Below are 15373 nucleotides of genomic sequence, written 5' to 3' on the forward strand. Positions count from 1 at the left end.
CATGCACACATATGCACACATGCTCACACTGCCAATCTCTACCCCTACTAGAGGAAAAAAAACACAAATTTACAATATGTACAAAAAAATAATTAAGTATATTTTTGTGCTTGACCCATTTTTAGATTTCTAAATTGCTGTGCACTAATCATTTAATTTGTAAGTGTTGAATAGTTAAGATGTTTGTTTTTCTATGTGGAAAATTCAACTGAAAATTACAAAGAGGCCGAAAACTCGTATATTATTGGATTATTATATATTTTAAAAAGACAAAATAAAGCTTCCTTTAAATTTTTTTCAGAAAGCAATATATATATATGTAGTGCTTCTTGATTTTCAAGTAGATTATTATTTTTAAAATTTTTAAATTATTGTAGCATTTCACCAGATTGTAAGAAGGTGAATTTTAGCAATTAGCACATTTTGGAAATATGACAAATGTATGTAAGTGTTTAAAATGAGAACAGTGGCCCCTTCTTACATTATTACAAACCTAGAATTTCAGAGGGAGCCTAAACTCTGCTGTTTAGTCTTGTGGTTTCTGACTAGATCTCCTCTGAGAAACCTGAAGACTTTAGCCCCTCATTCCTTGCTTCTACAAAACCTTTTCTTCAAAACTGAGCTTTAAAATTAACACATACAAAGCTTAGATATTCAGGCTATGAGCTGGAGCTGGGAAAGACATATGGCTCCAGGTTTATTATGTTGAGACAGTATTTTAGTTTGCAAAGGAAACCTGACTGGAACTTTTTAAGCTTGCTGCTTCAGCCATGCTCTTTCTGTGTCTGATGTTTATTCGGCACAGACATTATGTATGAGAGCGCTGTGTATTTCAAGGCTGAACATAATGGTTTGATCATTTTCCCCTTTGTAAATTTCCCCAATGAGACAACATTGCTTCTCACTTCAAATTCAAACAGCTCTCTCATTGATTTTCAAAATTATTCACCAGGCCATCACTATATGTGTAATCATCCTTCTTTCTAATATAATTTATCTTTCAGTGTGGTAAAGTGGATGTTCTCTGTCATAACTGCTTCCTCTAGTTTCTTTTCTTTTTGAATCTTTTCCTATAGTTTCATAGACTTTGGCAACAGCATTTTATTTACCTTTCAGAAATTCTACATTATCCCCTGATTTAAAACTTTTCAGAATATACCTTCCCATCGATGAAGTGGATTAAAGTAGTGAAAGTACATCTTCATTCTCCGCTCTGTGTCTTTACTACAATAAAATATATAGCCTGCAACATTTTGCTCTTTTGCCTTGTTTACATGAGAGTGATTTTACATATTATAATTCGATGTTGTACAAATTAATAGCTAATTAACAAAATAGTGAACCTTATTAATCACTATTACTCATTATCATTGCAAAGTTTTGATCTGATCCTGGCATATCCTTCTGTTTTGAACTATAATGCATCCTTTTATGTTTCTGTTAAAATTCTTAATTAGGTATAATAAGAAATCTAGTTTTTTACCTCTTCAAATCATTCATAATGTTCATTATTTACAAAATTTGTAAAATTAAACTTTTAATATTAAACTGAGAAGAGAGTTTCATAATGGAAAGGTAAAATGGTAAAGTTAAAAATGAAAATCACTAATCATAATATATGGCAAAACTTGCATAACTTGAATTCTAGCTTTTATTTATTTTCTTTTTTTGAGGTAAGAAAATCCACATTTTGATTATAGTCTCTTGTAACATTTAGACCAGAATTACCTCTATCAGTCAATATCATAAAGGAACTCAATCAAGATATGTATGTGAATGCCTAATCAGTTAAAGTTCTTAATCCTTATTTTTTCAAAAAGCTGTATGTAGCAATTTCTGTTGTTGTGTGTTTAAATCAGAGAGAGATGGAGACTTTACAACAAAGGAGAGTATACTAATAATTTAAATAGGTTTCGGTCCAGGAAGTCAGATTAAGGATGAATATGCAAGGTTAGGATACTGACACAACTTCTTCTGATCTTTAATTTTTTAAGGATTTTCTGTCATTGTATATATTGGAGAGACAACAAACTACGTGTTAGGTCTGTAAAAGATAGCATAAATATTCAGGAGCCTGTGAATACAGCTCATTTAGGTTTATATGATACAAGCTGAGGCAAGGTTGACTTGGTGAAAAACAAAGCATTCATGTATACCAGAGTTCACATTAAGCACATCTTTTATTGCAGCCACTTTATTTCCCCACCATTTCCTAATATATGAGCTGAAAACACAAACAAAACCATATCTGCTTCTGCATATAGACTAATCTTCACTGAAAATAATATACGTTCTATTCATATAAAGCAAGGTGGCATGGTTATTTATTATTCATTAATGTCAGTAGATAGCTGCTTGTCGTTTGGATCAGAGTGGCGTCTGATAGAATGCTGACACTGATGGGTGGACGTGCTCCTGAAAATCTGCATAGGCAGGCCACTTAGATTGGCGGAACACAGAACACCGCCCTGGACCTGATTGGGCATGAAGAATTTTGTTGCTTTTTTTTTTTTTTAAATCATTGCATAGTATCAAGAAATCATTTGATTTTTAAGATTAATTTTAGATTTTTAGCATTAGAATGATCAAATAAGAGTAATAACTGATTTTATTCCCTGGTACTTTAGCTCACAATTAGAAGAAGAATTTTGATTTTGTTTATTCTGTCTTACAGAAAGATAAGTAAATAAAATTTAAAAAGCAAAAATTGATTGTTGCTTCTCAAACACATACTTGAAATTAAAAGAATTTTTCTTAGAGAAATATTATTTACTTGAGAGAATAAAAATCATTGATGGACAGCTTCTAGGATATTAAAGATAAAATGAACTGTGCTCTTGAATTTCTCCTTGAATAACTATCAGCATTGTATATTTTTGATGGATTCCCCAACCATAATAAGTGTTTTTATTTTAATGATAGTTGTTAATAGCATATCAAAATGTTTTACTGCCAACATTTTAAAAAATAATTACTTTCAACTATAATTTGTTAATTTTCTCAATTTGAATGAAAGCATTAGCACTTTAATATAATATACAGAATTTCAGAATTATTTAATTTAAGGTAAATAGTTTTTATTTCAAAGTAGAGGAAAATGATCATATTATATTTTGTCTGCAATTTAATAAAAGGTTTAACTTGAATTATATTGGTACTATACATATCTTCATTTTTGTGAAATTTACTTTTATTGTTAGTTCTCTTTTTTAGTACTTACATTGGTATATTTTATAAATACATGTATTTATTAGCTAACTGTAATACTAGATATATGAATATATTAAATTATATTTTGCATGGAATAAATAATGTTGGCAGTTATAATATTTTATAGCTTCAGAGTTATAATTTTATATATACTAAAAATATTTATTTTAAAAAAATCTATTTGTAAGAACTTTTTATCCTGCTTATATGTGCGTTTTTGAACATTTAAATTTGAGGTTAGGTAATTTCTTTACATTATTAAAAATAACAAATTGGCATCTCAAAGTAATTTATTATATCATTATAGCTTCTTTATAAGATAGTAAATGTTTTTATGTATTTTTTATACAGGGAAGGCCATATTTCACAATGTAGCCACTAAAAATGGAAAGCAAAATAGAACTCTGACAATTATTAGAATATTTTAAGGTACATGCATTTTAAAAATATGGTTGTCAATAACTGCTTATGTAAAATGACTCAGAAGCACTTCTTTTCCCTACCTACTGAATAGCTGTGCATAACATATTCTACATGCTCGTCATCACATAGACATGAGATTTTGATTTTCCCATTTAGGAGTCTACCTTGAGATGACCTAAGAGTTAATTTCTACAGACAAATGACATTGGGAAACTGAGATAAATAGTTCAGCATTTTCTGTGCTAACATGATGTTTGCCTGTCTGATTGCATCCTTTCCAACAGATAGTAGAGACGTAATTACGAAGAAAGACATCTGTGCCAAGGTTTAGCTAGCCAAAAAGGGCAAGCTCTTGTGTTTAAAAGGTAGAGAATCAAATCGATGAAAATGTCTGGACCTGTTAGCACCAATAAAGCTGAAGGCTACTGGGAAGCTCAGTGAGGGTCTTTGGTGTAGAGATGGAAGGAGACCCAAACTACAACCCTTGAGGGGAGCAGGGTCAGCAAAGAAGATCATCCATCTTCTTCAGTGGCAGCTTTCTGTCAGATTCTAACCCTGTTCAGTGGGGGAACTAAGCCTCTACTGTTGACACCAACCGATTCTCAGCCAAGTGTAAGTGAAGCTAATATTCACTGACCTTATGCATAGCAAATGAAGCCCTGGGTGTCATTTGAGAAAGAATGTTATCTGACACTTCAAAAAGTGAATGATGGACAGAATGTGCGTGTGTGTGTGTGTGTGTGTGTGTGTGTGTGTGTGTGTGTGTGTTGGTCAAGTAGGCAAATACATATTCATTAGCCACTCCATATTTTTGATTTTCACAATAGCCACAGATTTACCATTTTGACAGCAATGTAACTTTGTGTGTTCTTTTCATTTCCACATCAAGATGTTTTCACAGGCTTGACTGTACTGCAGAACCAGCTCTGTTTGGCTTTCTTTAGTTTCTGTAACAGTGTCTAGTCACAGAGGAGAAGATTCCGTTTTCCCTAATAACAGAGATAAATTTCAAGAAAATTCTGAGTAACTAGTTCACATTCAAAACATAATGAAGCAGAATATATTTCTTTATGATTATAAAAAGTGGATTGCTCTCATTAGACTGCAAGTCAGAAAGGCTTCATTTTATCATTTGAAAGCATTATCTAAAAACTCATTTTCTTTTTAGTTAGTAATGCCTGTTACACCCTATTCGTTTTTCTTAGTCTATAAAGCAAGATTTTGCTAAGTTTTTCTTACTGAGGACTATATTTTAAATTGTATATTTTGCATATTCTTGCTCTGGAGGTTTTTCCATAGTACTTTAAAAAATTTTCTTACAAAAAATGAGGGTTAAAATGTACCAGTGGTCATAAATACCCATTATATCAACAATATTAAGTAGTTCTGTGCACTGTAACTAAATATTACCACAGACAAAAATAGAATACCTGTAATAAGTATAAAACAATCCTTTTATAGAATGTGTGGAATTTAAGGATCTATGGGGAAATACTAGTACATTCAAGCATAGTGTTGAATTTTCAGAGTTCCATGGAAGGTGACTACCTGACATGGTGGATTTCATGAGAATCACCAGGACAGATCTGCATCTAATTGACATCAATCATGTTTGAACTGAAAATAAACAGTTGTGAAATTTTTGGAATCTGTGTATTGATTTTTGTTCACCTCATCAGTCTTGTGTATTTGTACTTATTAAAGGAGGAGGCATGTTTTTTGTTCTACCAAACTTGAAAAGGCGGCGTTTGATCAGGAAGATGTATTCTTCTTATTTTCTTTTGCAAGTAACTAAAATCAGATGAGCTCATACACAAAGTTTTCTCCTGGAAGTGTTCCAGAACCTAATCATACAAAGACACTAAACATGTGTATAGTCAATTCTTATTTTTCCTCTCACATTTGTCTGAAGCCAAGCACCCTTCTCAGTAAAATGAAGCTCAAAGACCAGAGAGAAATTACCCCAGTTGATAGTAACTTCACTGAATTGTGACATTTCTGTCTCATCATTTGTCATCTGAAGGATTTAACATTGATGTACATATAAAACACAAGTATGAGAGTTGTAGTTTTGTTTACGAATTTTAAACACTATCTGCACATACAGATACTAAATTCAGTCAATGCATTAATTTTTTTCAAAATGAGTACTCTGAGCAAGACTAACTCCATAAGGTTTGTTATTGTTAACCAGTAACAATAGTGGTGATGATGGGGGCAAGGGGAGGGTGGGCTAAATTGAGCTGATTTTCAAATATCTTGAATTGCATTACTTTATACAAAGGACCCTCCATATAAATCCAATGGACACAAATGCATACAAACTAATCCAGAAATGATACTCCTGGTGGTATTTTTTTCTAAATGATCTACACAATAAAGTAACTCTCATAACATTTGTGAAAAGCGGTCTGGGGTACAGATATAACTTTGCTTAATTTTTTAATATCATGTTGTAGATTTTTTTAGATTTCTTCAGAAATATCAAAGAATTTCCATAGTAGAAGAAAATAAAGAAGAATTGGTTTAAAAGGCAGTAGATTTTGCTTCATGGAATCACTGGTTAATGGATTTAGCCAGCTGTTTGAATCTAAATTGAAAAAGCCAATTGTACTTTATGATCTGCAGGAGTCAGAGTCGATTAGTAACACTAAAGTTTAGAAACCAAAGTGTCATTTCATGCTGCTATTAAATCTCAGCCCCTTTGCCCTTAGAACTTACAAAGTTCAGTCCACTTAAGTCCTGCAAGCCCAGTGTAGGGTTTTTAAAATATGTGAATCAGTGTATTATGATGTCATAAAGGCCTCCAGTGACTTTCTAAAATTAATCCATGTTGAGTCATTTGAGACAGTGGTGTCATCTCACAGAATTTCTCAGCTTATTCAAAGATTGGAAACTTCTTCGAGACTAGAAAGGTACTAAACATCACTCGTATACTAATATAACAATCAATTGAGCAACATTACTCAACGTTATACTAGGTGCTATATTTACATACAATACTGATTATATTTCCAATTCTTAAGAACCAAACAATGACTGAAATAATTGGGATTCCTTGAGTTCTGCTAGAAAGCCACAATTGCTGAGGGCTATGATTTAAAAAAGATGCCAGTAGGGGATTATTAAAGATGCCTAAGCAAATCATGCCACTGCAGTATGAATTATGATTTGTTCAAACAGGTCTTAAAATGAGTTTCAAAGATCTTTAAATTCAATCAGACTGTAGAATCAGTGAATCCTTTACAGGAGTTGAGTGTTATTATTGCCATATATTATTAAATGAAATGAGACATTTTGTCCTCATTAGTATTTTGTGATTCGTATAAGAAATTACTATAAATTATTTAATAAATAAGTTTATATAAATGTTAAAAAATTCTTCCCAATAAAAAAGTTTATCTGTTTTCAAAGAAAAATTGAAATATTTTAGGTAAACATTAATTCTTAATTTTTCATTTCATCATTTTATTATTTCTTTTTGACCTTACGTGGGAAATGTATGATATCAAAATAGGCATGTTTTTAAAAATAATACATTGTGTGTTATTGTGTCAAGTGGGCTTGACATGCTTATATTTTTAAATATAAAAAAAGTTACTTTGTGTTTAACCTCCCCCACTGCACCCCAAAGTAAGTCTTTTCCTTGGTAGTAATTTTTCATACTCTGTTAAAATATACTGTTACTTTGGTATCTTGAAGAAGCAATTATGAAAAAAATCCTGCAAATGGGTGGTATTCAGTTTTAAATGCTTTGGGTTTGTTTTTCCTGTTTAAAAACGTACAGAGAAAATGGACAGGTTATTTGTAGGATAATCTTGAAGAATCATCAGGTGAGTAGTGACATCTCTGGTTGCCATGGGAGTTGTTTTTTCCTTGTTTCAACCTGGAGGAAAAAATAAACCAGCAGTTCCAAACCTTGGTCTGACATTTCACAAGACAACTGAAAAGGTAACCATCCCTTTGAGGGCATGGTTGATTTTACTTCTGATTCTTACTGTGCTACAGGGATCAAGGATTTCTGGCGAAGCTTGACCTGTGTTTGAGGTCAGGGAAAGTGGGGGATTTTTACTTTCTCTTACCTGCAGGTCTCTGAAGTTATGTTGGATGAGAGTTTACTCTGCACTGCTTCATCAGCGTGGCTTTTTTGACAGTTGTAAAAGAATCTTGAGATGGAAAGATTTGGGTGGTAAAATTGCTTTTTCTGTAGAACAGGAGACTACTATATAATTTTTAAAATGTTAGAATGTAATGTAGAATTCTGGAAAAATTTTGTGTCCTTTTATATTGAAGGAAATTGTCTAATGCTGACTAGCGCTCCCAAGTATAATAATTATAATAGGTTTAAGTCCAATCAGAGTTCGAATCTTGGGTTTTTAGTTTTAGATTTTCTATCCCCTAAACCATGAGTTTAACTTTTATTCCTTTTTTAAAAAAAATATTTTTATTGATTTCAGAGAGAAAGGTATAGAAACATCAATGATGAGAGAGAATCATTGATCAGCTGCCTCCTGCACATCCCATATGGGATCAAGCCTGCAACCTGGGCATGTGCCCTGACTGGAATTGAACCGTGACCTCCTGTTTCATAGGTCAACGCTCAACTACTGAGCCTCACTGGCTGGGCTTATTCCATTTTTAATTAGCTGGAAGTTAAATGAGGAAGAATTAGGTTAGAATAGTGGATTATTTTATTCTGTTGCTCTTTTATCTAATTAAATAACTAACCAGTTTTCTCCATTTCTCCATCCCATCCTTCCACCTTTCCTAATGCTTTATATATATGTACTTATGTGTGTGTGTGTGTATATATATATATATATATATATATATATATATATATTTCATAACTACATAGATATATTCATAAATATATAGGCAGTTATCTCAGGTCCACAGGCTTTGCAGTAGTAGATGCGTTCTTACTTGTATCTTTCCTTTCTTTGTGCCTGAGGAATTTGTTCGTTGAGTTCTGTCCTGTGCATGCTACTTCCCTCAGGCCCTCCTCTGTCTTGCTCTACCAGGGTATTAAAGTTACTATGTTTTTGTTTATTTCTTAGGCAGTGGTATGACATTAGTAGTTTTTCCGGTGAAGGTGACACTGAAGTTTCCATTCATGCTTCCATACCTGTAATGACGTCCTTGCCCTCACGGTAGAGATGCCTGTTTTGGAATCTCTGTGAACCTCTGGAGGGAAAGTCTCTGGTGTACAGTTCCTGAGGGATTGTTCTCCTTACAGTGTTCTCGAATCAAGGCTACACGTACTGTTAGGCTAGATTTCAATATTTGTGGACAATTTGAATTATTGTAAAATTTTAATGCATTTTAGTGAGACAAAATGATGAAACCGACAGGAATCTAATATATAGGGGGATTAGGGATTCTTCAATGCTGCGTGGAGAGTAGATCGAACAAAAAAAAACACGTTGGCTTTAACAAGAATTCAGTACTAAAAATGCTGTTGGGAAAAGATGCTTGGGATATAAAAACAATTCAATTTAGTTCAACGAACATTTCTTGAGTGCTTTTTGTTTATAGATTACTGTGATAAATGTGTTAGTGAGAGAGAAATTTATGAGTTTATAGATTGGCAAAAACACTTAAAATGAATAAGGCTAACGTCAAGCAGTAAATGTTTAAATCCATTTGAGAAATTAATTTCCACCTTATATATTTTTTCCTTTTAAAATGTCTAACCAACAGAAGAGTACAAAGAATAGCCCAATGAACACTCTAATGGCCTTCAGACTCTCCAATATTAAAATGTTGCCACATTTGTATTTGCTCCCCCTTCCTCACTCTTTTGTGTGTATATTACATATTTATATATCATATATTTATATGTCACATATTTATGTATCTTTTTCCTGGCTGAACCATTTAAAAGTAAGTTGCTGATGTCATTACATTTAACTCCTAAATACTCCAGCATTCTTTTCCAAAAGACATTCTTCTACGTAAACATGCTACTATATTTCAAATGCGAGAACTTTGCTTTTGTTTAGAAATTTAAGAAAGTATTCCTATGCTAATTTCCCATTTGCCTCAAGCTTTCTCTTATAGTGGATTTTTTTCCCCAATTCATGATACATTTAAGGATCGCATCACTGTTTCGCTAGCATATTTCCTTTCTTCCTTTTTAATCTAAAACTTTCCCTCAATTTTTTTTCCTCACTTTACCCACTTTTTAAAAAAGAATCTACATCAGTTATTTCTTAGAATAATACCACATTGTAGATTTGCCTGGCTGTCTCCTCATTGTTAGATTCAATTTAAAGTTTTTGGCAGAGATACAGCATAGTTGAGGTATTTTACTTTCGGTTCTATCACATATTGTCAGCTTATCCCATTACTTGTGATGCTAAGTTTTGATGACTTGGTTAAGATTATATAACTGTACATTTACTGTTTTCCCTTTATAATTATTCAATAAGCTATTCAGTGAAATTTAAAAGACATTACAATTTTCAAATTCCTTCACAATTTTTCTCCCTTGCTTTATTATTCATTTATAATAGCAAGTGAAATCATTTATTACAATGGTAGTTGCAAATTTTTGGTTTTCTAATTTTCTGATTTCTTCTATATTTCATGGTTTGTTTTATTCTGTAAGAAAGAATTTTTGTTCTTCCTAGTCCCATTTTTTTCCAATAGTGATATGGACTCACAAATTATAATAAGATAATAATTGTCTAGTTAAAGAAGAATGCTTTCTACTTAAAGAAGAATGAAAATGAATATTAATTATATTCTTTGATGTCATATTTTTAAAGATTGAAATTCTGACCCAGATCTTTCAGCCTTTGTTCTATTATTTTTTACTTTTTTCTTTTTTTTGCCTCTGACGAGAAATTTAATGTATCTTTATTGTTATGCCTGCTTTATAATGAGTGAATAAGTATTTTATCCTCAGGGGACTTTTTGAGACATCTTTCATATTTGGAACATAACCCAATTAAAATAATTAAATAGTCTTGTGTGACTCAGTGGATGAACATCAACGCATGCATGCACCAAGAGGTTGCAAGCTCGATTCCAGCTCAGAATTTTGGGTTCCATGCCCAGCAGGGGGTGTGCAGAAGGCAGCCAATTGATGATGATGTTTCTCTCTCATCGATGTTTCTATCTCTGTCCCTTCCTCTCTCTCTAAAATCAATAAAAACATATTTAACTATATGTATTTAGTGGTTAAAATATTTCTTCTGGACTAAAGATACACAGAAGTGCAAGTTCAGAATCTGTCACTACTTAGATGTGTGAGTGGGCAAGCTGCTTCATCTTCCAAGTCCTTGGTCTCCTAAATTTAAATGGGAAATGTTAACAGTATCTATTTCAAGACATTGTGTATGGACCAAATGATCTAACATACATACAACACCTGTACATGTGTAGTGGAAGATAAATATGCATAAAAATGGGATGATGTTTGCCAAGCATTTAGCACAGTGTCTAACACAAGGTAAATTATCAATAAATGTTGGCAATAATTGTTATTCTAAAAATTGCTCACTGTATTTCTATTTTGGTAAAAGATGCTGGAAATGATCCAGAAGCCTTGTTAATTCTACCTTCATATAATATCTTCAATCTACCCAACCCATTTTTTCCCATCTTGGTGCCATCAAGTTTAAGTTCTTGTCTTATCTTCCTTAAAGAATATCAGTAGCCGCCTAATTATTTGTTTGTATTTGATTTTACTCCCTTTCAATTTTTCCACTTCTCCTCCCCAGTAATCTTTTAAAATGCAAATGCAATCATGTTATGACTTTCTTTAAACATATTTACTCAAGTAGTTACCAGGATAGTTCTTATCATCTTACTCAAAATCCTTTTTTACTTGCCTTTGTTTCTTTTTATGCCCATTACTTAACTGTACTGAATAATTTCAGAAATCCGAAATGCTTTGTCTCCCCTTGTGATCTTCAGATATTGTAATTATTGTAATTTTCTGCCTAGATTGTCATCTCTTTTTGGAAGATCTTTTCAAATCTTATCTTTCTCCACTCTCCTTACGTTCTCTTCCCCATAAGTTCACAGCCATGGGATCAGACAGGTTTCCAGTGTGCATCAGTATTATTGTAATGTGCCCCATTAGATTGTAGGTTACTACAGAATAATGAAATTTCTTTATATCCATTAAAAATGGCACCCTACCTGGCTCATCCTATCTACTCAGTAAACAGAAGAGGAAGGATTAAACATAAAAATGTAGTTATCTAGTTCACTTCTATACAACAGAACACAAAAATCACATTTCTTATTGAGTGTTCAATTAATTGCTAGTTAACAGTTAAGTACCAGCAAGTAATTTCAATGATGATAATGATGATTATATAGACTCTCTTCTAAGGCAAGAAAAAGGCTTTTGACTCTGAAAATGGAAATACCAACTTAAGTGTCTGAGAATAGGAAATTAAACATATTATGGGCCTGGCCAGTGTGGCTCAAAGGTTGAATGTTGACCTATGAACAAGGAGATCATGGTTTGATTTCCGGTCATGGTACATGCCCAGCTTTCGGGCACGATCCCCTGGAGGGGCATGCAGGAAGCAGCCAAACAATGATTCTCTCTGATCATTGATGTTTCTATCTCTCCTTCCCTCTCCCTTCTTCTCTCTGAAATCAATAAAAACATTTTTTTAAAAAAGTATTATAGGATATCCATCAAATTAAATCTAGTGTAGAATGTCAAATCATGTCATTAAATTATAATTGTTTACATGGAAAATTGTTAACAATATTAGGCTAAGTAAAAAATGATGCATAAAGAGGTGTGATATCACTTTTAGAGAATGGCTGTAAAAATATACATAAAATTATTAATGTGGATCCTCTGTGGCCAGTGGGATATAGGTTATGTTTATTTTTCTTTGGATTATTCTATCTTTAGGTTTTTTGCATTGATCATATATTACTATACATACATATGTCTGTGTGTATACACACAAATGTACGTAATCTATAATTTCACAAAGCAAAAGAAGTAGCGTGGATAGAACACAACACAATTAACCCATTTTAGTCTCATTAAAATGGGGGGTACAAGTACTTTTCGTGGTTGCTGTTTAAAAATATGGGCTACTACTCCAGTTAAATAAGGGAAATTTAATGTAACTTTATTGTTAGGCATAAACATTGATGCTAAGTTTGATGACTTAGTTAACTCATGCTAAGTTTAATATTTTCCGGAATATTTTTGTATCAATTAAAAAGCACACAACCTAAATCAATTTAGTAAATACTCCACCATAAATATAGAGGTTAAACAGGGACTCTGTGAGCTTTAAAACGTGTCAAGTATTTAGCATTTATGATTTCTTTCTGACAGCTGGATGACAGAGTAGATTAAACATAAAGTACACAAAATACATATAAAATACATAGAACTCTGTGTGTGCATATATATTTTATTCTGGTAGGTTACTAGTCCTTGAGTTGTAGCTGTTACTAATAAGCTAGTATACATTTTGCAGTCAATTGCATTGTTTTGTGTCAGTGGATATCACTTATAGAATAAGCTGTAAATGAGTAGCATGGATTCTAATAGGTTTTATATATGAATTCTCCAAAGGTAAATGTCTTTTTGTGTGAGGAAGAAATTGGTGCATAATTGCATATTAATTCCAGAAGGAAAGCCAAACTAATTATAAAATTGCAACAATCATCTTTAATGGCATATTAAATCTTGCCATATTCTGTACATTACACATACATTTTTATTTGTCGTGAAACTAATTTTTTATTGCCTATATGACATGTTCAAATTCTCTATATTTCTTAGTCCAACTAAAAATACAGTTTTTAACTTTCATGTCTAACTTTCAGTAGGTTTGTTTTAAGGAACTAACACTTGTTTTCATAACAGACTATAGAAAATATTTTAGGGTGATAAACCATCTGTGAATCAGATGATAAAGTATAATTTATTAGTTCTTTAAAAGATATGTACATGTGCAGCCTCTAGCCCTGCTTTGTCCTGTATAATTTTGGAATATCAGCCTTCTCTACTCAGATGCTCAAGTGTTAGACAACATTTGAGGATTTTGATCTGAGACGCTTCTGCTGCACCAGGAAATTTGTGATTAGCAGAGAAGACGGAAAAGGCTGCCCCACAGCTCGTGTTTTCCCAGCAAAACTGCTGTTGCCCTCTGTAAGAGCTGTATCCGGAACATATCTGCTACTGACGTCCCGCCCCCAAATTTATCTCTCCATCCATTCGCTGGAAAAAAGAATCAGAAAAACACGATGAAACTGTACTGAGCATCTATTTTGTGCACTTTTAAGGTAGATTATATTTTCATCAAAATATAAATGTTTAAATAACTAGTTACAGTATAATTTAGAAAGTGGTAAATTGTGTACATATTTCATTAAGTGAGGAAACATTTCAACTGTAGAAAAAATAAAGGCTTGCAGGAGATGGCATGTACTTGAGTTTTAATAGACAGATGTGAAACCATAGAAGGGCACTCCTAGGCCCAGTGAGCATTATGAGTAAAGGTGGGGCATGTGTGAAATTGCAGGTCCTTTTTGGTGATTAGATAGCTATGGTGTTTGTGAAAAGGATTAGATAGTGGTAAAGCTAGGAAAATGGAAGATAAGTTGGATTAAATCTTGTGCAGAGAGCTTTCTATGTTACAGTATTAAGGAATGTATCTACCTTTTATAGTTATGGTGAAATCATCAAGAATTTTTAAGGGGGGCATAGAATCAAAGTTGTGCTGTAGGAATAACTTTTGAAGTTGAAGACTGGATTAGCAGTGAGAACAACTGAAAGCCGCAGCATGTTTTGGAGTGACTCAAGGTAAAGGCTGAATAAAGATCCAGTTACTGAGAACGGGAGGAAAGGGACGTGCTACAGACACATTATGGAGGTAAAACTAATGCCTAGAAAAACAAGATATTAAAGATGAAACGTGAGCTTATTTTTTACCACTATCTTTTATAAGCCCACTTCATTTTAGCCAAACTAACTTAGTTTGTCAATAGTTTCTAAATGTAGCTCTTACTTTTTGGTTGCAATATTTTTGTTGTGCTCGTTTTATTTTCCTGACACTCCTTTTCTTCCATATCCTCATAATATATTCATATATTGTGTGTCTATCAAAAACTCAAGTGTTCACTCTTCTAGGTAGCCCTCTCTGATTTTCATGGTCATATTAATCTCTCCTCCTGTCTTAAAAATCCAGAATATTTTATTTGTATATTTCTTATGAAAAATCAGTTATCGTCTAAGATATTGTATTTTAATGCTGAAGAGCAAGCACTTTGGAGCCAAATTCATATTTGACTACTTACTAGCTGTGACCTTGGGCAAATTACTTAACCTCATATAGTCTCAGTTTTTTCCTCTTAAATTGGGGACTCATGGTAGAATCTGTGGAGTCTGAGTGATATCCAGTATTAAATCATATAAGGCATATGTCTTACTGAGTGACATCCCAGGCACAAAATAGGTGTTTGATAAATATATTAGATGTTGTGCAAGATGATATGAATTACCTAAAGATTTAAGGCAGTGGGGAATGAGAGTCTCCCATCAAATAATGGGTTAGTCAAATTAAGCATTCTTAATGCCAGCTCTTAAAATAGAATAAAGACTTTGATTAGGTGCAGTGGACAAAGAAGAAAAAAATAGTTTTAAGTACCCACTTTTGCTGAATTCTCACCCTTGATCAGAAAACCAGGTAGTCTAGGCTTCTCCCCTGAAGTGAATGTGGCTGGAGATGTGGCTGTGTGT

The 15373-nt window shown here is 32.8% G+C and overlaps 1 protein-coding gene across 8 annotated transcripts in view; it reads left to right on the forward strand.

Moving 5' to 3' along the window:
- Nucleotides 1-15373, forward strand: part of EPHA7 (EPH receptor A7) — a 172842-nt gene that overhangs the window by 18500 nt on the left and 138969 nt on the right. Inside the window, exon 4 of one of the 8 annotated variants that reach the window (XM_059700915.1) lies at nucleotides 5161-5262. The exons of the other annotated variants lie outside the window; for them this stretch is intronic. Within the exon in view, the coding sequence (XP_059556898.1) occupies nucleotides 5161-5177 (17 nt within the window). The 3' untranslated portion in view covers nucleotides 5178-5262. Of the gene's footprint in view, nucleotides 1-5160; nucleotides 5263-15373 lie in introns of those variants that run through there. 8 annotated transcript variants of the gene reach the window in all.

Source organism: Myotis daubentonii, chromosome 6 (assembly GCF_963259705.1).
Source record: "Myotis daubentonii chromosome 6, mMyoDau2.1, whole genome shotgun sequence".
Taxonomy (NCBI): domain Eukaryota; kingdom Metazoa; phylum Chordata; class Mammalia; order Chiroptera; family Vespertilionidae; genus Myotis; species Myotis daubentonii.